The sequence below is a fragment of the Pinus tabuliformis genome, chromosome 9 (genome assembly GCF_031772625.1).
Source record: "Pinus tabuliformis cultivar Carrire ecotype Pingquan chromosome 9, CPIR1, whole genome shotgun sequence".
Taxonomy (NCBI): domain Eukaryota; kingdom Viridiplantae; phylum Streptophyta; class Pinopsida; order Pinales; family Pinaceae; genus Pinus; species Pinus tabuliformis.
The window spans coordinates 1,355,997,856-1,356,023,064 of record NC_142307.1 but is presented as its reverse complement, the minus strand read 5'-3'; the positions used below and the strand labels follow the sequence as shown (position 1 = coordinate 1,356,023,064).

Below are 25,209 nucleotides of genomic sequence, written 5' to 3'. Positions count from 1 at the left end.
AGAAATTAAGCAGAAGGTGAATGAATTTGCATGGGATATTGATCAAAGGCTAAAATGTCTGCTACAACAGGCTAATCTACAAATTTTAGATGAGCAACATAAGGACTAGTATATTACTACATTGTTGCCTCATTTGAGATTACCATTGTCACAGTAAAAGCTTGGATCATAGTTTGAAGCACTGGAAATTGCTATGAAATTGGAAGTTTCACCTATTCAGGATACAAATATGGGAGTGCAGCAGATTCAAACACAACTAGCTAGCCTGCATATGGAGTTGCAGGATCTCAAAAATGGAAAAGAGGTAAAAAATGAGACCCGTTCTGAAGTGTGGTTCTTAAAGTCCAAAGGGAATGGTCATGACAAGAATCATTGACTGGTATATTAGAACTATCTAATTGGGGGAGGTTCTAACCCCCTGAAGCTAGAAACTTCCACTGGATCGAGTAATGGTGTAATTCCCTAGTGCGTTATTTTCCAAATAACAAGAAAACACTCAACTGACAATTTCCATTTGTTGTAGAAGTTCATACAAACTCCTTAACAACTATTTTGTAATTTTTGTAAGTCTGTAGGCCATGATGAGCTCAATTTCTGAAGCTATGAGTTAATGATGGACAAGAATCTGACATATAGAGTACAGGCTGAGACTCGTCCACAATAGGATCAAGGTGCACTTGCAGTGCACGAAGGATTCCAGGGACAAGGAAGAGGATGAGAGGGAGGAGCTGGAAGAGGTTTCCTGCAATTTATTTGTTACAATCATGGGGAACCAGTATGCGTGAGATTGTCAGAAATCGACACACCCCTCTCGTCATTATTCTTGACATTTTGACCACGTAATAGAATATTGTCCTATACTGATCGCAAAGATACAAGAGAAGAAGAACTATCAGCCCACCTAGAACATCTAGATGATGAGGTTAGAACCATGTGAGGATGGCCCAAGTGTTAATATAGTTACGCGAAGTGGTATAGCTACCATGGAAGATAAAGCCGCAAGGAAACAACTAGAAGAGAATACATGGGTGTGCAAGTCTTATGACAAAGATACTGAATTTGATTTGCATAAAGAAAAAGAAACATTTATGGAGGCGAAGAAGAGCTTTGTGGATTCAGGAGCTTCCACATCAAATAATCAGAATGCATGAACAAAGAAGCCTGAAGAGGTCATTGCTGCGCAGGAGACAGATCCATCAGTATTGAAATCCTTCTTGCAAACTTACATGAAGCTCTTAAGGGACCAGAAAGAAGTGGAAGGACTACAAGAGTTAATAGAAAATTGTGCTAGAAAGGGTAAGCCGCTACTAGAACCATGCGTAATGCATAAAGTAGACAAAAGTAAGAAAAGGACTAGTCGGGAGATGAGATTGACTGCACAAATCAGAGAATTTGAAATGGACTAGGTGATCTTAGATTTGGGATCTGAGGCGAATGTTTTTCCTAAATTGACCTGGGAAAGAATAGGGAAGTTGACGCTATAGTGGTCCTCGATTCAGCTGAGAATGGAAAATCAACAAAATATTATTCCTATAGGATGCCTACATGGAGTAACTGTACACATTGAAGGGGCACGCTCTATAGTTGATTCTGAGGTAATCGAAATAGTGGATGATAGTAATCCCTACCTGGCATTTCTTGGAATTGATTGGGCATTTAATATGAATGCATTCATTAACCTGAAGAAGCACAACATAACATTTGAGAAAAAGGAACTCAGATTCAATCCTCATTCGTTCCATGCAGTAAGATTATATATTTGTTCATTGCTAAGAGAAGAATTACTTGGGAAAAGGACAACTCCTGTAACTTAAATTCAGATGAGGAGCTCGAGCATTGGCATAATATATTGCATGAAGTATCAATGTTGCGATGCAATCGACTTACTAAATCACTCCGGTGTATATCCATTGAGGTACGCAATTTACCATATTATGATGGCTTAGAAAATGTAAATTTTTTTCTTGATAAATTTGAAAGGGATGTATTGGAGGAGTATCAGTTCCAGGCATTAGACATCACGCTGAGAGCTACGCCTGCCAGATGGTGGGGTACACATAAGGACAGTTTTTCAGACTAGAAGGAGTATCGAAGGATGATGAAGTTATGATTTCACTATGAAATTACCCGCATTACTGAGAAATATATAGGGAAGGATGATCTGCATGAGCATCTGGCTCATTGGATGAAAGCATGGGGAGAGGAACCACAACCTGAATGGGTACATATATTCTACCACACCTTGGATACTATTCCGATGAATTGGTACTTAGAAATAGAGCTGCGACATGGAAACACGGAGTGGGACATTCTGAAGGAAAGCTTTCTACTAACATTCAGTTTTGAGGACGGATTCGAATGTATTGATGAAGCATTACATGAAATCAAGGCTGCGATATTCTGAACACATGTAGAGCCTATCGTGTGGGTACAACCTGACTAGAGCACGTAGCTACGCCATGATTTGGACTGCTACAATGTTACCAAAGAAGAAGGTGAGGAAGATCCCAGGAATATCAGTATCCCTGAGTTAGAGGGACAACGCGAAGTCGTTGGGCCTGAGGTAGAGTTGCCTAAAATTTCAAAACCATTGAAGACCAAGCAAGTGAACATTGGGTCGGAAGCACAACCAAAGTTCATGAATATAGGTGATTACTTGGATGAGGACACAATTGACAATGTCACAAAGTTGTTATGTCAATATCAGGACTCATTTCCAACAAATATATTTTATCTAAAGGGGATAGTAGGTGATCTGGGTGTTATGAAGATCAATCTGAAGCCAGATGCGAAGATGGTGAAGCAGCGCCCATACTGATTGAATCCTAAATACAAAGAAAAGGTGTGTGAAGAGCTGGATAAGATGCTTGTAGCAGGAATTATTAAGCATGTAGAAGAATCAAACTGGGTTAGTCCTATGGTGGTTCAGGAGAAGAAGACAAAGGGAAAAATCAGGATCTGCGTAGATCTAAGGAAGTTGAATGATGCTTGTGTACATGATCCATTCCCTACGTCATTCACAGATGAAGTATTGGAAAACGTTGGTGGTCAAGAAGCATACTCTTTTATAGATGGATTCTCAGGATATCACCAGATCAAGATCGCACCAGAAGATCAAAGTAATACTACCTTTTCCATAGAATGGGGCTCTTTTCAGTATACAGTTATGCCCTTTGGACTTAAGAATGCCCCTGCGATCTTTTCTAGGGTGGTAGTTGCAACCTTTAAGGAATTTATTCACAAGTTTTTGGAGGTCTACTTTGATGATTGGATAGTGTTCGAGTTAGTTAAAAATCATGTTTCAAGTCTTCGCCTAATGCTGGATACTTGTAGGAAGTATCAGATCTCCCTAAATCTGAAGAAGTGTATATTTTGCGTACCATATGGAATAATTTTGGGCCATGTTGTTTGTAAGCAAGGGTTGATGGTGGACCCTGCTAAAATTGTGGTAATTATCAATTTGGATCCCTCGAGGAATGTAAAACAGTTCCACGCAACATTGGGCCATACGGGATACGATAGAAAGTTCATTAAGGCATACGCGCAGATCACTACGCCCATGGAAAAATTATTGAAGAAAGATGTGACATTTTGTTGGGATGATGATTGCCAGAAAATCTTAGATGTTTTGAAGGAAAATATGGTTACAACATCTATTCTAGTGTTCCCCGATTGGAAGAAATAATTTCATGTACATGTGGATGCATCCTGCATAGCATTAGGAGAAGTTTTAACCCAACCAGACGCAGGACATATTGACCATCTGATTGCATTTGGCAGCAGAAATTTGTCTAAGGTGGAGAAGAATTATTCAACCACGGAGCGTGAATGATTGGTGATGGTCTATGCACTCTAGAAGTTTAGGCATTATATGTTGGGTGTGCACTTCAAAATGTATACAGACCATTCAACTTTGAAGTGCCTGGTCAACAAGCCTATGTTGGGGGGGTGAATTTGTAGGTGGTTACTGCTATTTCAGGAGCATGACTTCGAAGTAATTGTGAAGCCAAGAAGGTTAAATGTTGGACCCAATCACCTTTCGTGGATTGAGAATGGCGAAGAACCTACAAGTCTTGATGAAGGATTTCCTAACATGCAACTCTTTTCTGTGCACGTTGTAGATGAACATTTTGCAGATATAATCCAATTTTTGTCTATGGGTGTATCTCCTAAATGATATACGACATAGTAGAAGAAGGAACTGGTGGTCAGGGCTGCAAATTTCTCTATAATTGCACGGCACTTGTATAAAATGGGGATGGATGAATTTCTGTGTAGGTATGTACTGTATTACGAAAGACAAACTATCCTCACCGAAGCACATGGAGGAGTTGTTGGAGGACATTATGCTGGAAGAGCAGTTGCGCAGAATATCCTACGAGCTGGGTTGTGGTGGCCAACCATACACAAATATTCAAAAGAGTATTGTAGGGAATGCAATGTCCATCAAAGAACTGAGAAGCCATTGCGAAGGGATGGATTACCTCTGAACCTGTAAGTCTTGTTACAGGCATTCGACAAATGGGAAATAGATTTTGTGGGACCTATTCAGCCACCAGGAAGGAAGACAGGAGCACGCTACATCATCACAATGAAAAAATACTTGACCAGGTGGGATGAGGCACAGCCCATGAAGGATTGCAACACAACTACAGTTGTGAAGTTTATATTTGAGTACATTCTATCTAGGTTTGGTTGTCCTAAGATTTTGATGAGCGACAAGGGTTCACATTTCCTGAATGAAATGATTGTTGCTTTTCTAGAAGAATTCCAGATGTATCATCAGAAAAGCACGCCATACCATCCTCAAGAAAATGGAACAGTTGAAGCTTTCAATAAGATCCTGGAGAATGCTTTGATGAAGATCTATAATGCGAATAGGAATGATTGGGATGTGCACATACTAGTTGTTCTTTAGGCATATAGAACTACTTGTAAGAATTTGACTAGACAAACACCATTTCGACTGGTTTATGGACAAGAAGTGGTGATGCCAATGGAGTACATAGTGCCCAGTTTGAGGATTGTTGCAGTCACAGAGATGGAAGATCGAGATATAATGGAAGAATGCCTCACGCAGATACTTGAGTTAGAAGAAGATCGATTCTTGGTAGGTTTTCATCAGCAGGTGCAGAAGGCTCGAGAAAAAGTGTGGCATGATCGCCACATTAAGCAGCGCACCTTTAAAAATGGTGATTTAGTGTTGATGTATGATAGCAAGTTTACTAAGTTCCCAAGAAAATTTCAAATGCATTGGCTGGGACCATACATCTGTTAGGATATTTCGACACATAGGAACTAGTTAAGTATAACTTGGTCTAGTGTAAAGTTAGGTAAAGTGTGTTTCTTTACTATGTAATTTGGTAACTTACAATATGACGATCATGATATGTTCTAGACATGAAGTGATTCAACATTTCATTCTCTCTTCAGTATTACCAACACTTGATCTGTGGCTTGATACCCGATTGGTCTATGATCTCTATTTAAAGAGCATGGAGGGTCATTTGTAGGGTAACCGTTCATGAGAGAAGCTTATGTAAATTTTCATTATTTTATTAATAAATTGCCTGAAGTGGCCACGTTGGCTCATGTCGTGGGTTGTTTCCCTCTTTGAGGGTTTTAACCACGTCAAGAATACTGGTGTATTGATTTGTGATTTGTTTGTGAGCAGTGTCCTTTGGTGTTCTGCCTGAGGAACTTACCCTGTAAATTCCTACAACATTGTCAAGGAGATTACAAATGGAGGTGTATTTCAGCTCACGAAGCTAAACGGGGAGCTATTTCCATGAAGAATCAATGGGAGCCAGTTAAAGTTATACAGGGGTGATCCCACCCCTACACGATGACTACATGGATGCAGGACAATATTAGTACTTCAGGCAGGTGGAAGGAAGTGCGGGACTCTGAACTACTCTACTAGGAGAAAAGTTTGGCAAAAAGAATGGGTTGTGCAATGGTTGGGAGAAAGGCACAGATGGGAGCTACAACGAAGGAGTTTCGCTCGCAAGGTGGGTCCCATGCAGCCTGGCCAAAAAGTGACCGTTGGAAGCACTCTTGATGATTGGATGGTTATTTTTCCATTAAAGGGAGTGGGGGAAAAGAATTTAAGAAGCATATCTTTGGAAATCTACCCCTAAAAGAGCATTAATGAGGGAGATCTGGAGGGAATCGATGGATTTGAATTCAAAAAGGGATATAAATACAACATCTTTCTCCACATTCAGAAACTTTTCTTCCAAAGAGATTGTCTTGAAATTTTTCACCTACGTTTGAGCATAGAAGGTTGTTGTATGTATGGATGAGATTGGCAAGAAGTAGAGTTGGAATTTTCATAGAAGGGAATTGGGTTTGAGGGAGATTGATATGAGTGATAGAAGAGAATATTCTGGGAGCACCTTGACAAGATGATTCCAACACAACTAGTCCCTACCACAACATCCGGGTCATCGAGGCCAAAACCCACTACCTCCACACAGGAGAGAAAAAGCAGAAAAATCCACAGCAAGCCCCAGTTCAGCAATCGCCGCGCAAGTTCCCAACTAAGATCAGAAAAAAGGGTTGTATGGATAAAAACAAGTATCCTACGGAACCCCAGGACCTCGATGAAGAAGAGCTGACTATGGGGATTGAAAATATCAATGCAGAGGATGCAGAGCCAATTTCTTGGTTGCAACCATATATATCCCCTAGGAAATCAACTTCCAAAGTAACTAAGGACCCTGACTCGTTGAAATTCAAGGTATTCATGCCATTGTTGCCAGAGGAAGTACCTATTGAGGGTGACTTGTTGGACCAGGTACCATTTCTAAAGATGGAGGATTGGGATTTGGGTGATCATGCAAAGTTTCCGTTGTTAGAACCCAGTGAATTCTTGAAATCTATCTACTACAAGGAGGCGGGTGTCATAATGCTTGAACTCATGAAGTGGGTGGTCGGTATTGAGAACACAGGGTTGCTCAACATGCTATATATCCCACATTTTAGCTGCATCTTCATTAATACAATTTGTGTGTGTCAATTGTTGGCATTGGTTCATGATGGGTGACTCTGGCTAGGAGGGCCCATCCCAATTGATGATATGCTACTCCACAGAATCAAAGCGTTATCTTATTAGGGCATGAACCCTATAGGTGCTTTTTTGGGGAAGTTGCAGGAGAAAAACCTCATGGATCATATGAAGAGTGACTTCAGTTTGGTCAAGAATTCGCAAGGATACACCATTAGCTCTATATCAGATGAAGTTGTGCGGTTTGTTACATAGATTTTGGCGAGCAAAATAATGCAGAAGTGTCGTGTCGATGAAGTGTCGTCACCAGTGGTATACTTAGTTGTGCAGTGTAGCCAAGGGGTCCAATTCAATTGGGTAAAGTACCTCTGCCAAGAATTCTTGGATGATTTCGGCGAAGCCCAAGAGGACAGAAAAGTGTTTCACTATGCATGGTTACTGTTATTGATCACACTAGTACCTTGGAGGATGCTCGATGATTCCTAGTTCCAAACGCCGAATCCAGACTTGTGCGAGGCTGCAAAATTCACCTTATTATGGGCAACAAAGGACCCTGACTGTATCATTGAACGCAAGATGTTCTGGGTACTATTTGAATTAGAGTTGCATATGGTGATCAACCAATGGCCACAGTTGCCACCCAGTCTACATGCATAGTATAAAGATGTAGCAGACTTCAAAGAAGATTTTCACAATATGTCCATGCACACGAAGAAGGATGTAGCAGGAACATGGCACAAGTTGCCTTATTTAGTCACAGAGGATGATATTATGGGGGTCATCAACCAATGGCCAAGCGATTGGCTCACCCCATTTGGCGAAGCCGCAAGAACAAGTAAGGTGCCGAAGTGGAAACAGGAAAAGCAACAACTGAAACCGAGGACATGAAAGACAAAGAGAAAGAAGCATAGAAGGCTTCTAAGAAAGAGAAAGAAACACATAAGGCTTCTAAGAAAGAGAAGGAAGTGCAGAAGAAAAAAGATCTACAGGCAGCAACAACGCAAGTCACCATTGACCTCGAAGAGGCAGATACAAAGCACACAGATTTTGAAGTAGAAATGCAGATGAATAAAAAGGGGGCGCAGACCCCTATGTCGAATCAAAGGACTTAGAGTCCCCCTTCAGGCTCAGGAAGAGACAAAAGTGTAGTTCGATGGGACCACACAAGAAGCAGAAGTTTAATAAGTCTGTGAATACTACACCATTAGTCCTCACGAAGGGGGACCTTGATGAGATAGGTAATGTTGTCCGCTCCACAACTGAAAACATATGGGGGCACATCAAGGACCAGTACCACCAGGTACTGGACAAAGTGCAACAGGGCCTGAAGGAATTGTAGGTCCAGACAGGAGTGATCCAGGCGAGCATGGGATAAGCGAGCACAAGTTAGGCGAGAGGGACATCAAAGGTAGAACTGACTACATACCTCTGCGCAGTGATGCTATCGTAGGGTTCCCTACAAGTCGAAACAACTGATTATTAGGCCACGTTGCTGTGTGTGACCAACATGAGTATCAACCTTGCATCATTGCCTATCCAGACCTTGCACAAGCTGCACTGAAAAGAGCCCAATTGATTATCGACGAAGTAAAAAATAATAATCAACATATGTTTAAATAAAAAGCACAGGCCTTATAGGCTCGCGACGAGGTGATCTAGTGCAATCAAAAACTAGAGGAAACCCTTACCCAAGTGTGTAGTGAGCTCCCTGAGCTCCAAAATCTAGCCGAGGTGACCTCTGCGAAGAAAATTCACAAGTTGGCTGCTACATTAAAGGAATCAAAGGAGGAAATCGGAAAGGTGCGGTTTGAGCTACAGATGCAGATTTCAGAGCTTCAAATGAAGATGCATCCAACCACACCTCCAAAGGTTAGAGAGCAGTGTGAAGCTGCCACTAAAGCAGATATGACAAATATGGTCGCTGGAGTTAAGGACTACAGCCAATTATTTGAGCAGATAATGGAAATGTGGGTCTCGCTACAGGAGGGCCCACACTTGCAGAAGATCGAAGTGAACATTCGTGACAGACAACTGTAATTCGATGAGATATAGGAAACAACGTGGACCCTTACACCTGTGCAAAGTTTTTCCAGATTTCAGGAAGGAAAGACTCTACAGGCACAGATCAACGAGCTACACAAAAAAGCGTCCATAATTGCAGTGCGAACATAGTAATGGGTTGATAAGGCAAGCCAATTGTCTCAGATCATCAAGGGAAATCTATAGGCCCTTCAGCAGACACAATGTAACATGGGCCCTGTAGTAGAAGGTCCAACGACGGAGAAGTTGACCAAAGAAGTTCGTCAGGTCTCCGCACAGGGAACAATAGATCTTCAAGCATTGAAGATCAAAGCGTGAATAACGTAGGTCAATAGGAGTCAAAGGGGCTTTATGAAGTTCAAATCCCCTTAAGTTTTTTAAATTCAAGTTGTTTTGAGACCCCCCCATGGTTCGCGAACCATGGTATTGTAATGAAGAAGAGTATAAAAGAATTCATAGAAGAATAATAGAAAGAAAAGAAGAAAGTGCATGAGTTGAGTCTGAATTTGTATATTTTGTACTTGGGAAAAGGGGAAGGCTCCTGTAGCTATGAAAGAGACCTTGGTAAGTCCACAAATGAGTGTGCAGTCCCCTACAGTCGTGTGTGTTCAGGGTTGGGAAGAGTTTTAACCGAGAATCTGAAGCATAATAAAGACATATTTTGAAGTGATATATGCATAATTGTGTATTACTTTTATTTCTAAAGTTGTTGTATTTATGAACTATTGAATGCATTTAATCGAGAAAAATACTTAATAGATTCACGAAGATGTAGATCTACTTATTTATATGATGTTATGCATGTTTAACGCAATCGATGAAGGACATAAATCTGTTAATTGTTAATTACTGTAAGTTCTAGGTTTCAAGGGTTAGGGTTCGTGAAGGTCAAGATAAATCCCTAGATCCGCAGAAAACACATAACATATCCCTCTGGATGCAGAAACCTGGTTCTAGCATCCCCCAATACTTCCCTGGGTGAGACTACAGCCTGCGCTACACAGGTTGTTGCCGAAAGGACCAGTAGTGTAGGGTTTTTTTGGTTAGCGCAACTAACTCCGAACCTGGGTCTAAGCCCCATCAAGCCAACAAGGGGCATCGCTTGGTAGCATGGTTCTATTCACAGACTTTGTAGATGTCAACATTGTTTAATAGAAAATCCCTCAAGGCAAGCTTCTTTCTAGATTTGGAATAAAATATTGAGAGTACCAACTCTACTTCATCTCACTTCTTCTTAGTTTGCAATGCTTTCGATTATGAGGTCAAGGAGTTGTTGATATTGGTTTTGATATCCTCTAATAGGTTTCCAATCCCAACTCAAGTGATCCCTCCTATGGATGATTTTGTATTTTTGGAAACAATATATTTGCGACCCTTTCCATGTTTTTATGTTCCCCTCAAATAACATTTGCATAGCTTTCAAATTTATTCATAGCTTAATTGATAAATATCTCCAAATCCCGTTAAATTTAAGATATTAATACATTCATATATAATTCCTCTTAACAAAATTATTCACAAGGCTTATTTATCCAATTTACTTTGTTTTGACCTTTGCAAAATTGTATTGAAATGATTCCACATAATCCTCAAACCCTCATCTTATTTTTGGCTCGTCTTAAAGATTTATTCTCTTAAATATCTGGTCTTGTAGTAGTCCTGATATTTTCTTAGGAATGCTTGCTTCATTTTAATCCCAAATTTGGATGTTTTATCCACTAAGTCCCATGAGCCAGTAAAGTGTTATGTTCTTCAATGTGGTAGGGAATAGCTTCAACTTATAAGCTTTGATCATGTAATCATAACTTATGTAAAGGACATAAAATTTAGAAGGAAAGGTCTTTGGAACTTCACTTTTTATATCATTGAAATTTGGTAAAGACAATGGGGGAATGTTCTTCATTTGTATTATACCTCTTGGATATTTGTTCAGGAAATCCAATAGTGACAACCTCCTTTTTGGTGGAGAAAATTCCTTCTTCATCTATGTTGAATAGAACAATGTTTCTTTTATCTTGTGCTATTGATTATTCAATGAAATCAAATTCTTCTGAGAATTCTAGTTCTTTGACTAGATTCTCTTAAAATTTGAGATTTGGTTTCCCATTGAATAATTCCTTTGTGTGATGCTTCTATAGTGGAAGAAATGTTTTTTTTCTTGTATTGCAAAATTGGTTGCTACCACAAAACTAGTTATAGAAGTCTTCTTATGATCTAGTTGATAGTTGGATTTTATTCCCAAACCTTCTCCTTTACTTATTTGACTGTAATGCATTTAGTAGCTAAGGTGGCTCTTACAATGCCACAACATTGTCCTCTTGGGTTTTTATCCCAAGTCATCCATCTATATGTTCTAGTCTTAAATGCAAAATACTATGTACGACATCGCATGGAAGGAGTAGTTGGCAGTCCTTTGAGTCTTACCTCAATACCTTATGTTTTCCTAAATTAGCATGGTGGAAATTTTTTGAGTTGTTGACATCTCCCAAACAATGATTCTAAAAGTAACAAGTTTTCTAAATACCTTGTTAATACTAACAGGGTGTTCAAATTACATGTGCAATTAATTATCAACTCAAGGCTTTTACACTTGAGAAATTTTTTGAGTTGTTTGTGCAAGTTGCTATAATTGATTACCAACTAATTGCTAATATGTTGGTTTATATTAAAATAGGAATTCAAACTAGCTTCAGAGTAATAAATTCACACTTGTTGGAAAGATATTGCAAGAGCATAATTGAAATTGAAAGTAAACATATATTTAAAATAGCAATTGTAATGAAAATACATGATTTGCAATTTATATTTAACAACAAAAATGAAATAGATGACTAAGGAAAATAAATTTTGGCATGGAATAAAATACGTAGTAATATAAACATTCATAGAAATCTAAAATAATTAATAAGCAACACCTTACCTCATCTAGAGTAGGCCTTGTCCCTATGGAGTAAAGTGTTGAACCAAACTACTATGTTGAAAAATTGACTGATAGTTCAATCATTCACACTCATACAAATAGCTCATACATAGAAAAATGGAAATTCAAGACACAAAATATGATAACATATGAAAATATTGGCATGCATTCTTCATAATACGGCCATCCCTTGTTTAAAGGTAGATACAACATTTTATAGGCATAAAATATATCAATCTTACTTAAGGAAAATTTATGAAAATATGCTTGAGAATTGAAGATTCTCCCACCATTTTAAAACTATTTAATCATAATTAAATTAGAGTGTCAGAATATATCTCAAAAGTAGGTGGAATTCACAAATTGAATAATTGAAATGTTGTTGCTAGACTTTTTTAATTAAAACTACATAATGGAACATTAACAACACCATAGAAATATAATTGTGGTATTAGTAGCATATTGATCCATAGAAATGGAGTTTGTGGATCCATAGCATATGAATATATGGCCTTATAGCACTCCAATATACAACAAAGGACTAGTAGTATTATTCAGTGAGGGTAAATCATAGGTAAAAATGATGCAAGAAAAAGGGAAAAGATTGTCAAAACATAGACAAAATAGTGACACTCCAAGAACCATGATTATCATGTTAAGACTAAGAACATTGATGTGCAAAACCATTTTGGTTAAAAACAACCTAGTGTTGTTAGAAAAGGTCGATATCTTGAATAATATTACAAATTCAACTACTAATTTTACGAGTACTAAGGAATTATCTTGGTATGGGGAATCGATGTCATAGAATCCCTTGGCAGTTGATTTTATGAATGTCTAGTCCCCACTTTTTGCAAAGCATTAAATGAGGAGAGTTTTGGATGTGTTGTATACTTTGCAAGTAAATTCCACATGCCAAAAAGAATTGTTGGGGTGGGGGAGAGGCTCTTTGGCCCCTCAACTAGGATGCATGGAGGGTCAATTCCAAACCCATCCACCCACCCACCCCCACCCCATATAAGGGTTCAATGATATATACTACTAATTTTTTTGTGTATTTTTTTCTTTTTAATAATCATTTTATCCCATTTTAATATAACATCGTGTGGCAGATAATGGTTGATTGATGCTACAAAGTATTGAAACTTTATAAATATATAATTTTAAGATACTATTTTGCAACAACATGTAGTGGAAAAATGTATTAAAAGTGTGTAAATATTCACAAAACATTTATGAAGAATGTGTGAAGCACTACATGTGTGAAGCACTACTACAATTTAATTTATGTACTTATGCATTGTAAAAACACTTTCAAAATTGAATAGTTAAAAATGAAAAGATTAGTCTCCTCACCAAACTAAACTATTTTTGTTAAGAAAAAAGAAGCTAAAAATAGTAGAATTTATTCATGTTTTATAAATTATTAGTAAAATGATAAATAAACATTGATTTGATTTTGGTGATTTTTCAATTAATCAATTTTGGGTAAATCTTTTGTGTAATGATTTACTTTTATTTATTCTTAATAATATGGTATTATTTTTTTATTTTGTAAGTTTATCAACCACCTTTGTCTACAAAGTTACCATTAGAATGTCTATGGCGTGGTGGACACGTTCATGTATGCAACCAATTTGGTGGTGAATTTATGAGAGGAGATAAGTGTTTATATTAGTTCTGGAGGGAAATATCTCTATTTCACTTCATATTTTGAATGATTTAATTATCCTTGATATTTTCTTATCAAGTCCATTTAATGGGTGTTTTCTTAATGGTTGATTGATGCTACAAAGTATTGAAACTTTATAAATATATAATTTTAAGATACTATTTTGCAACAACATGTAGTGGAAAAATGTATTAAAAGTGTGTAAATATTCACAAAACATTTATGAAGAATGTGTGAAGCACTACATGTGTGAAGCACTACTACAATTTAATTTATGTACTTATGCATTGTAAAAACACTTTCAAAATTGAATAGTTAAAAATGAAAAGATTAGTCTCCTCACCAAACTAAACTATTTTTGTTAAGAAAAAAGAAGCTAAAAATAGTAGAATTTATTCATGTTTTATAAATTATTAGTAAAATGATAAATAAACATTGATTTGATTTTGGTGATTTTTCAATTAATCAATTTTGGGTAAATCTTTTGTGTAATGATTTACTTTTATTTATTCTTAATAATATGGTATTATTTTTTTATTTTGTAAGTTTATCAACCACCTTTGTCTACAAAGTTACCATTAGAATGTCTATGGCGTGGTGGACACGTTCATGTATGCAACCAATTTGGTGGTGAATTTATGAGAGGAGATAAGTGTTTATATTAGTTCTGGAGGGAAATATCTCTATTTCACTTCATATTTTGAATGATTTAATTATCCTTGATATTTTCTTATCAAGTCCATTTAATGGGTGTTTTCTTAATGGTTGATTGATGCTACAAAGTATTGAAACTTTATAAATATATAATTTTAAGATACTATTTTGCAACAACATGTAGTGGAAAAATGTATTAAAAGTGTGTAAATATTCACAAAACATTTATGAAGAATGTGTGAAGCACTACATGTGTGAAGCACTACTACAATTTAATTTATGTACTTATGCATTGTAAAAACACTTTCAAAATTGAATAGTTAAAAATGAAAAGATTAGTCTCCTCACCAAACTAAACTATTTTTGTTAAGAAAAAAGAAGCTAAAAATAGTAGAATTTATTCATGTTTTATAAATTATTAGTAAAATGATAAATAAACATTGATTTGATTTTGGTGATTTTTCAATTAATCAATTTTGGGTAAATCTTTTGTGTAATGATTTACTTTTATTTATTCTTAATAATATGGTATTATTTTTTTATTTTGTAAGTTTATCAACCACCTTTGTCTACAAAGTTACCATTAGAATGTCTATGGCGTGGTGGACACGTTCATGTATGCAACCAATTTGGTGGTGAATTTATGAGAGGAGATAAGTGTTTATATTAGTTCTGGAGGGAAATATCTCTATTTCACTTCATATTTTGAATGATTTAATTATCCTTGATATTTTCTTATCAAGTCCATTTAATGGGTGTTTTCTTAATGAATTAGAATAAGAATTTCGCCGTAAGGCGTTCCCTCTGGAATCAACACCCCCAGCTGCTACCGTGGACGATTATGGACCATCGATTATCTATGTTAGACGATAAAAGCATCTTCTACCGTCAGATTAACTAGCAACTATACATACCTCCACGTGGTTACTAACTCCGACGAAGATCGATACAGTTACATGACGCTCCTTCTGCTCTGTATCCTGCAGAGCCCGTGGCCACCATTCCTTATTTCCACGTCGCTTACACATGCCATGACCTCCCCTGGGCGGTAATGAAACCGAAACCGGTACCTCATGAATCCCTTTCTCTAAATTCCTGTATAAATACCTCTCAATCCCTTGGCCTATTGCACCATTCACGCTTATCAACAGCACGTAGCCTCCTCCATTTCTACAGAGCTCTAATTTCGCCACGCTTGAACCTCTCTTCATATCCTTCTTGCCAATCCTGCAGCCCACATCCGCCGTCGCAACTCCACAATCTCAGGCCTCCTCTGCTTCTACGCCTCGGACATCGAGCAATCCCTACTTCGGATCATGTACTTTCAGAAGCTCACGCGATCGAACTCCGGGGCAGATTCAGTCGACCGGGATTCTCAGAATTGGTGGAGGAAGTGGTGGAACAGCGTCAAACGGTCCGGAAAATGGTCGCAATCCGTTACGGACGATGCCGGCAGCTGCTGTAGCGGGCCCAAATTGCAATACCTGGTTCGCAAGTTCAATACAGACCGTAAAACAATCTACGGCTCAAGGCCCTCGGGATTCCTGTACGATCCTCCGAGTTACGAGCTCAATTTCGACCATGGGCATCGGCGAGAAGAGGATTATCAGGTCCAGAGTTCGTCGTTGTCTGCCGTGAAGACTGGGAAGTCTGCGAGCAGCCTAAACCCTAGAAAATCCCTAAAAGGAGGCACGCAAAGCCTGCAAGTTATTGGATCCTCTAGGGCATAGGCCACTGGAATTTATTTTGAGGTTGGCAGTCCTTTTCTTTGCACTTGGTCGGCTACAAATCCCAGAGGCACATAATGAAATCCCGTTTATTATCAATCATGTTATTCAGTCATGTTGTTTTGCTCTTTTGTAAATATGTGTTTTGCTCTTTTGTAAATATGTGTTGCTGATCGGAATGCCAATAGATTGTGGAACCATGCATATCAAGCGTTTCTGTTTTAAAATAGATTGTGGAACCAGCGTATCTGTTTTAAAATAGATCATGAAAGATGTACAAAGCTCATCTGTATGTTAGTCTTATCAAAATTATTTTAATGGAGGACTTTTTGATGAATATAAATTTATTCCGACTTTAAAACATAACATATTATTAAGTCGGAAGTCATCACATTCTAGAGTGAGTCAGTGAAAATTAAAAGAAATCTGAAATTAAAATAGATTTATGTTAACTTTATATAATCTGTGAATCAATGTTGTGCTAAGATCTCTCTTACACATATATTTATTAAAGACGGATAATGAATAATTTAATAAAATAAAAATTACTTGTAAAAGGAATATCAGCAGTGGGATATTTATTATAAATGGTCTGATTTTCTTTCATTTCTTATACTTTGTGAATTAATTATGCTAAACATACAAAAAAATATCGCACACATATATTATTAAAATGTTTGAATCAATTATGCTAAACCTATGAAGAATATCTCACACATATATTATTAAAGATGGATCATAAATAAAATTTTATTTTATTCTTCACACATATATTATTAAAGATGGATCATAACTATCGAGAAAAAGATGGATCATAACTAAATTTTTATTAATAAAATAAAAAATACTTATAAATGGAATAAGTAACATGCGGATATATTTGGCGGTAGGGGTGGTTCTTATATTGACTATATGTGGATATGATTTTTTTATTTTATTTTTAATGGATAGCCCAGATTGTATATGAAGTTTTATTGACTTTAAGTGGATGAGACCTTTTTATTTTATTTTTAATGAATGGCCAGATTGTATATGAATTTTTTTATTTTATTTTCATTGGACTGCCTAGATTGTATATAAACTTTTTTATTTTATTTTTAATAGATAATCTAGATTGTATATGAACTTTTTTATTTTATATTTACGCCGTAAGGCCTTCCCTCTGGAATCAACACCCCGAGCTGCTACCGTGGACAATTATGGACCATCGATTATCTATGTTAGACGATAGAAGCATCTTCTACCGTCAGATTAACCAGCAACTATACATACCTCCACGTGGTTACTAACTCCGGCGAAGATCGATACAGTTACATGGACGCTCCTTCTGCTCTGTATCCTGCAGAGCCCGTGGCCACCATTCCTTATTTCCACGTCGCTTACACATGCCATGACCTCCCCTGGGTGGTAATGAAACCGAAACCGGTACCTCGTGAATCCCTTTCTCTAAATTCTTGTATAAATACCTCTCAATCCCTTGGCCTATTGCACCATTCACAAAGCAGCATCGCCTCCATTCGTCCTCTATATCGTTACCCACTCCATTTGGGTTCTGTTAGCCAGCTATGCGACGGTCCAAACCCTCATATGGCACGAAATGTCTACAGGTTCATCTTCCTCCCGACAAATTTGTTAGCCTGGATGGTTCGGGATTATGGTAACAATGCATTAGTAGAGCTCGAGCGTAAGTATCAAAAGTTTTGCTGTTGTTTCTTTCGCTTCAATTATGAATTTCGAATGAAATTTAGCTTTCCCAAATAAAGGATTGGGTGTGTACCTTGATTGCACATCAGTTTAATGCTTTAATTCCGTCCATTACTAGCTTTTCGGACCGTTAAACTCGGAACTAGAAATTTCAAATCCTCTAAATATACCTGTTTGGTGTTACTGTAAACCTAAATTGGGTTTTACATTTTTTTGGTTGGCCCCAGCTCAATGTTAGAAAGAAGGATTTGAGCTATTGTATGAAGCTGCCACCATTATTATATACTGATGACCCTTCACTGCACTTCGGGACATTTCACATGATTTTACAACTTTTAACTTTACTTAAATTCTCATAAAATCGTGAATTTTTCAAATAGCTCTTTAACTTATCTGCATCCATTTAGATTATTATTCTTTTGATGTACATGTAATTACATTTGGCTTTGGAAAATGAACCTAATTTACATTGTATGCTGTTTTCTTCGTTATATATATATATATATGAATTTGAGATCTTCGTTTTTACAGATTTGAAAGGTTGTCAAGGAGGTCATGACTGGTTGGGTACAGAAGGTGTGCTTCGAGTAAGCCTAGGCTGCTTTGTATCCAATTTCAAAATTTATATGCCTTACAAGTTGTTTGGCTTTTAAACACGTTGGATACCGGATTCTAATTTCTTATCATGAGCTTTTTAAGTTTGAAGTGGCATCATGTCTTTCACAGAAGCTAAATCTGTATCAAGGTCTGAATTTTCACGCAGAACTAACCACCCATTGGTTACAAACCAGATTATTTCTGGGGGCTTTAACATGCAAGTGGCCTTGGCAATTTTCAAATGCATGACCATGGCAACATAACTTACATAAAATCATATCCGCGTATCGATGCCATTTGACTATAAGTGGCACATGCGTCTCGGGCACTTCGTGCGATGTCAAGCACGTTATTTTCCCCAACAGTATTGGACCATAGCGATAGGCCTCTGGAGTCTGAACTGTTTACCTTAACATCACCTCAGATATTTTATTTCGCTATGTTTCTTACAACAGTTGGAACTACGAAGTTGCATGAATGTCGTGACTCATGGCATTCAGGATGGTGGCCCTTGAAGAGCCTTATGTGGATTGCTCTGATGGTGATCCCCTTTTTTATTCCATCTGCTTTTATTCAATTCTATGGTGAGTTTACTTAAAATGATTCTCAGCAATCTATTTCAATACCAAATCTGGTTCAAATTACCAATTTTTACTCTGTTTCTGCTTAAATTAGACAGGTTTCATGACTTTGTGGCAAATTGCAATTAGACATCAAAATTGCCCAAACATGGACTTCATAAAATGCGTATCATAAACTAACGTCTTTGTAACTATTGATGCAGGTGAAGTTGCTAGATTTGGTGCCGGGTATGCTTCTCTTCTTTCACGTTTTTTGGATACAATGTGCCTTTTAAGTACGCAAACAATCTGCTTGGATAAATTAACTTCTGGAGAATCAATTTTACATTTCACGTTTTTTTGGATACAATGTGCCTTTTAAGTACACAAACAATCTGCTTGGATAAACTAACTTCTGGAGAATCAATTTTACATTTGCTGATTTGTAGAAAACTGTTGATGACAAATCCAGGGGTGGGGGTTGGTGATATTTTCACGCAATGTTTCACTAGTTCAGTGATATCTAACAAATCCCCCGTACAGCAATCACCTACGTCATCAAAATGTCTTTTACAATTTTAACCTAAATACTACGACTAGATAACCTTTGTCTTCCAAAAGAGAATATGTATATGCTATGCTATTTGTCCATGGTAAATTCAGGATTACATTGGTTACATTTGGGTGATATAGTTTGATCAATCACTAAATGGATATTCTGGTTTCTATCTTATAGGCTAAAAATAATTGCTTGTTAAGGAATACTAACCAGGGCCAAAATTTCTCTTTTTTTTGGTAGGATATTTCTCATCATACAACTTTTCAGTGTGATCAATTTCATCACCTGGGGGAATTACCGTTTTTTTTCTTTTAACTTCAAGGAAGATGGATATGTTAAAAAATTGAAGTTTGAATCCAAAATTTGTTTGGGAGATTTTTTTACCATCAGTTTCATCCAGCTGAAGCCATCCCTAGATTGGACAAAAAATTCCTTTTACAGAGTGGAAAGAAAAGGAAAATTACTGGATGACGAACTGGTATTAATTATGTTAATGGGTAAAATACCCTATAAGGAAATTCAAAAACATAGAAATAGTCGAGATGCGGATAAGGCATATGGCTATTAATACCTAAATTGAGATTCATATGGCCATTTATCATTTAGTTCCAATATGTAGATTTGGTTTAGAGTTTGCTTTCTTGGATCTTGTCAAAAATCAGGAGATAACAAAATCAAGAACATTTAAGTAGGACTAGAAAAATAAAGCCTTGTCTATCTACAGATATACACACATATTTGCCTCATGACCATATCAACGAATACGAGAAGCACCCTTAGTAAGTGAAGAAAGTGAAGAAAGTGAAGAAAATTTGAGTAATGCAGAAGATGGGCGTTTACTTTGTTACTTGAAATCCCAACTTAAAAATACAGAACTTGCCTTATCTGTTCCACAGCTCAACACAACTCTATATATTGAATTGACATGCCAATGTACTAAATCTGAATATTATAACTCATGGAAACATCGATTATAATGCATCCAAAAACATATTCAAATTTCCACCTCCCCTGTTTAAAAGCTATTAATCTAAGAGTTTTTTGTTCTTTAATTGAGATCCATTTTCTCCTTATCATGACATTTATTTTATCGCCCAGTTTTCGTATATGGCATAAAACTGATGAACAAAGAAAATTTAATTTCACACAGTCGGATCCTAGTGATTACAATGTCAACGATGGCCTATGCTGCTTCCCTGGCTGGAATCATACTGATGTACATTTGGTATGCTCCAAAAGCATCATGCGTCCTGAACATATTATTCATCACATGGACACTACTTCTTCTTCAAGTAATGACTAGCATCTCCCTACATTCAAAAGTAAGTTCCAATGACATAATTCACATGTAGTTATTAGTAAGTTGGTGATTCCTTATCACAAGTTGCCAATCAATTATATTCAGGAAAGTGACTGAAATCCAAATATTTGTTATATTATTACATTGCAAATAAACGTTTATTTCTTGCAAGGGAGTGTCGTTTTAAAAGTTGTTGAGATGGAAACTAATCACTGACTGTAGGCATCAAACTTATGTTGAATATGCAGGCAACAATATATTCTACAAAGAATTCTGATGTATGTGTTTCCTTTCTCAGCAACGTCCACAGGAATGTGTGATTTCATCTATGAGGACATTAGTGAATGTGTTTTTCGTTGATGCATCCAATTGGGCGTGGACGGTATAGTTTTCTATGAGAAGCCTCTGCTACAATCTGAAGTATAGCAGATTTCAAATTCAAATAGTCATCCAAAGTATTGTAAATTTGATGAGAGATTCTTGCATAAGCTTTCACTTAAAAAGGCTTGGATGTCTGCACTGAAACTGTGTGAGTGCTGTTTTTTTGGGGCGGGGGTAAGGAGGGGGATTATATGCACCATGACTGTATAGCACTGAAAATTTAGTCTGGTTCAATTATCCTTTCACAATGAGAAAAGCTAGGAACCATTGTGAGTCCATATTTGGAAATTTTGGTACTCTGTTCCATATTTGCTTAATTTGTTGTACTCTGTGCCTACCGGATTGTGGTCTAGCCCAAGTAGTAAAGTGATTGGTCTTCTATTAAGTTAGATGATGCTGAGTGTAAATTCTGAGTGACTTTTACTGTAGATGTGCCCCTCACAGCCTTGTATCTTAGCTAAAAATAATCTATAAGCTCTGATGGTGATCCCCTTTTTTATTCCATCTGCTTTTATTCAATTCTATGGTGAGTTTACTTAAAATGATTCTCAGCAATCTATTTCAATACCAAATCAGGTTCAAATTACCAATTTTTACTCTGTTTCTGCGTAAATTAGACAGGTTTCATGACTTTGTGGCAAATTGCAATTAGACATCAAAATTGCCCAAACATGGACTTCATAAAATGCGTATCATAAACTAACGTCTTTGTAACTATTGATGCAGGTGAAGTTGCTAGATTTGGTGCCGGGTATGCTTCTCTTCTTTCACGTTTTTTGGATACAATGTGCCTTTTAAGTACGCAAACAATCTGCTTGGATAAATTAACTTGTGGAGAATCAATTTTACATTTCACGTTTTTTTTGGATACAATGTGCCTTTTAAGTACACAAACAATCTGCTTGGATAAATTAACTTCTGGAGAATCAATTTTACATTTGCTGATTTGTAGAAAACTATTGATGACAAATCCAGGGGTGGGGGTTGGTGATATTTTCACGCAATGTTTCACTAGTTCAGTGATATCTAACAAATCCCCCGTACAGCAATCACCTACGTCATCAAAATGTCTTTTACAATTTTAACCTAAATACTACGACTAGATAACCTTTGTCTTCCAAAAGAGAATATGTATATGCTATGCTATTTGTCCATGGTAAATTCAGGATTACATTGGTTACATTTGGGTGATATAGTTTGATCAATCACTAAATGGATATTATGGTTTCTATCTTATAGGCTAAAAATAATTGCTTGTTAAGGAATACTAACCAGGGCCAAAATTTCTCTTTTTTTTGGTAGGATATTTCTCATCATACAACTTTGCAGTGTCATCAATTTCATCACCTAGGGGAATTATTATATTGGGTATTGGAGAAAAATGTTGAACGATGGTACAACTCTTTCCCCTCATGTTCACCGTTTTTTTTCTTTTAACTTCAAGGAAGATGGATATGTTAAAAAATTGAAGTTTGAATCCAAAATTTGTTTGGGAGATTTTTTTACCATCAGTTTCATCCAGCCGAAGCCATCCCTAGATTGGACAAAAAATTCCTTTTACAGAGTGGAAAGAAAAGGAAAATTACTGGATGACGAACTGGTATTAATTATGTTAATGTGTAAAATAACCTATAAGGAAATTCAAAAACATAGAAATAGTCGAGATGCGGATAAGGCATATGGCTATTAATACCTAAATTGAGATTCATATGGCCATTTATCATTTAGTTCCAATATGTAGATTTGGTTTAGAGTTTGCTTTCTTGGATCTTGTCAAAAATCAGGAGATAACAAAATCAAGAACATTTAAGTAGGACTAGAAAAATAAAGCCCTGTCTATCTACAGATATACACACATATTTGCCTCATGACCATATCAACGAATACGAGAAGCATCCTTAGTAAGTGAAGAAAGTGAAGAAAATTTGAGTAATGCAGAAGATGGGCGTTTACTTTGTTACTTGAAATCCCAACTTAAAAATACAGAACTTGCCTTATCTGTTCCACAGCTCAACACAACTCTATATATTGAATTGACATGCCAATGTACTAAATCTGAATATTATAACTCATGGAAACATCGATTATAATGCATCCAAAAACATATTCAAATTTCCACCTCCCCTGTTTAAAAGCTATTAATCTAAGAGTTTTTTGTTCTTTAATTGAGATCCATTTTCTCCTTATCATGACATTTATTTTATCGCCCAGTTTTCGTATATGGCATAAAACTGATGAACAAAGAAAATTTAATTTCACACAGTCGGATCCTAGTGATTACAATGTCAACGATGGCCTATGCTGCTTCCCTGGCTGGAATCATACTGATGTACATTTGGTATGCTCCAAAAGCATCATGCGTCCTGAACATATTTTTCATCACATGGACACTACTTCTTCTTCAAGTAATGACTAGCATCTCCCTACATTCAAAAGTAAGTTCCAATGACATAATTCACATGTAGTTATTAGTAAGTTGGTGATTCCTTATCACAAGTTGCCAATCAATTATATTCAGGAAAGTGACTGAAATCCAAATATTTGTTATATTATTACATTGCAAATAAACGTTTATTTCTTGCAAGGGAGTGTCGTTTTAAAAGTTGTTGAGATGGAAACTAATCACTGACTGTAGGCATCAAACTTATGTTGAATATGCAGGCAACAATATATTCTACAAAGAATTCTGATGTATGTGTTTCCTTTCTCAGCAACGTCCACAGGAATGTGTGATTTCATCTACGAGGACATTAGTGAATGTGTTTTTCGTTGATGCATCCAATTGGGCGTGGACGGTATAGTTTTCTATGAGAAGCCTCTGCTACAATCTGAAGTATAGCAGATTTCAAATTCAAATAGTCATCCAAAGTATTGTAAATTTGATGAGAGATTCTTGCATAAGCTTTCACTTAAAAAAGCTTGGATGTCTGCACTGAAACTGTGTGAGTGCTGTTTTTTTGGGGCGGGGGTAAGGAGGGGGATTATATGCACCATGACTGTATAGCACTGAAAATTTAGTCTGGTTCAATTATCCTTTCACAATGAGAAAAGCTAGGAACCATTGTGAGTCCATATTTGGAAATTTTGGTACTCTGTTCCATATTTGCTTAATTTGTTGTACTCTGTGCCTACCGGATTGTGGTCTAGCCCAAGTAGTAAAGTGATTGGTCTTCTATTAAGTTAGATGATGCTGAGTGTAAATTCTGAGTGACTTTTACTGTAGATGTGCCCCTCACAGCCTTGTATCTTAGCTAAAAATAATCTATAAAAATCATTCTCCAAACTAAAAACAAATAAAATATATACCTCTATATAATCGTGGTACTCTGTAATCCTTATAGGCAATATAAGGCAACCGAAGTGGGGGCATCTGAAAGAGTTGCACAAAGAGATAAAACTATGTGAAGCTGCTCTACTCTATGGAGACGTGAATACCATTTCACTGGGCCAAGGCCTTGAGGTTGGTCATTCAATTGAATATTTTTCTATAACAAGATTAATACATTATGACATTGCAAATAAACATTTATTTCTTGCAAGGGAGTGTCATTTTAAAAGCTGTTGAGATGGACCCCTCTGTTTTTTTTCTTTTTCCCTAGATTCACTCTTTTTCTCTGCTATTTCTCAGCCTTTTTCATAGCCATGTACAAGTGAATTTCCGTCTTCTTGTTTTCTTTTTAAAGTTAGAGATTAAGAAATTGAAATTGTTTTTTTTTTAAGTTCGAGATAAAAAAAAAATTGAAATTGTCATAAAAATCTAAAGAATTATAAATAATTATGAACTATTTATCAAGCTCATTTCTATAATGTCAAACATTTTTGTCTAAAATTTGATAATAAATAAAGATAATGGCCAAAACATAAATCATAAATCATATAATGGTATTAAGCTTTCTGAATAAGAAGAGCTCATTGCACCAAAATTCACCATACAACCAACTTTCCCTTTTATCCCACAGTTGGGAATACCTCTTTGTAATTTCTTCCATGTCTACCATAGACATTGCCATCACCTCTACATTAGTGTTCTCTCCAGTTCCTATATTTCTTATTGGACAACCAAAAATTCTTACTTTCTGAAGTGTC

General features: G+C 36.6%; 2 protein-coding genes across 2 annotated transcripts; both read left to right on the top strand.

Moving 5' to 3' along the window:
* Positions 1 to 15,494: 15,494 nt before the first annotated feature.
* On the top strand, positions 15,495 to 16,126 carry LOC149153538 (uncharacterized; the record flags this gene model as incomplete). The annotated part of the gene is made up of 1 exon (XM_089443843.1): positions 15,495 to 16,126. A coding segment is annotated over one exon (531 nt), but the record flags the coding sequence as incomplete, so codon positions are not given.
* A 1,210-nt stretch (positions 16,127 to 17,336) lies between these two features.
* LOC149153537 (uncharacterized) lies at positions 17,337 to 23,588 on the top strand. Its single transcript, XM_089443842.1, has 8 exons — positions 17,337 to 17,706; positions 18,258 to 18,331; positions 18,748 to 18,907; positions 19,108 to 19,132; positions 19,683 to 19,735; positions 21,462 to 21,481; positions 22,501 to 22,517; positions 23,387 to 23,588. The coding sequence occupies exons 1-8, from the start codon at positions 17,337 to 17,339 to the stop codon at positions 23,586 to 23,588; spliced, it is 921 nt and encodes a 306-aa protein (XP_089299968.1).
* The last annotated feature ends 1,621 nt before the right edge of the window (positions 23,589 to 25,209 follow it).

What these genes read in the sequence shown, in the direction of transcription:
- LOC149153537 (XM_089443842.1), top strand. Translation starts at nt 17,337, where the DNA reads ATGGACGCTCCTTCTGCTCTGTATCCTGCAGAGCCCGTGGCCACCATT. An exon ending in GAGTAAGCCTAGGCTGCTTT is followed by an intron (nt 18,332 to 18,747) that starts GTATCCAATTTC and finishes ACATCACCTCAG; the next exon opens with ATATTTTATTTCGCTATGTT. An exon ending in GTTGCTAGATTTGGTGCCGG is followed by an intron (nt 19,133 to 19,682) that starts GTATGCTTCTCT and finishes TTTTTTTGGTAG; the next exon opens with GATATTTCTCATCATACAAC.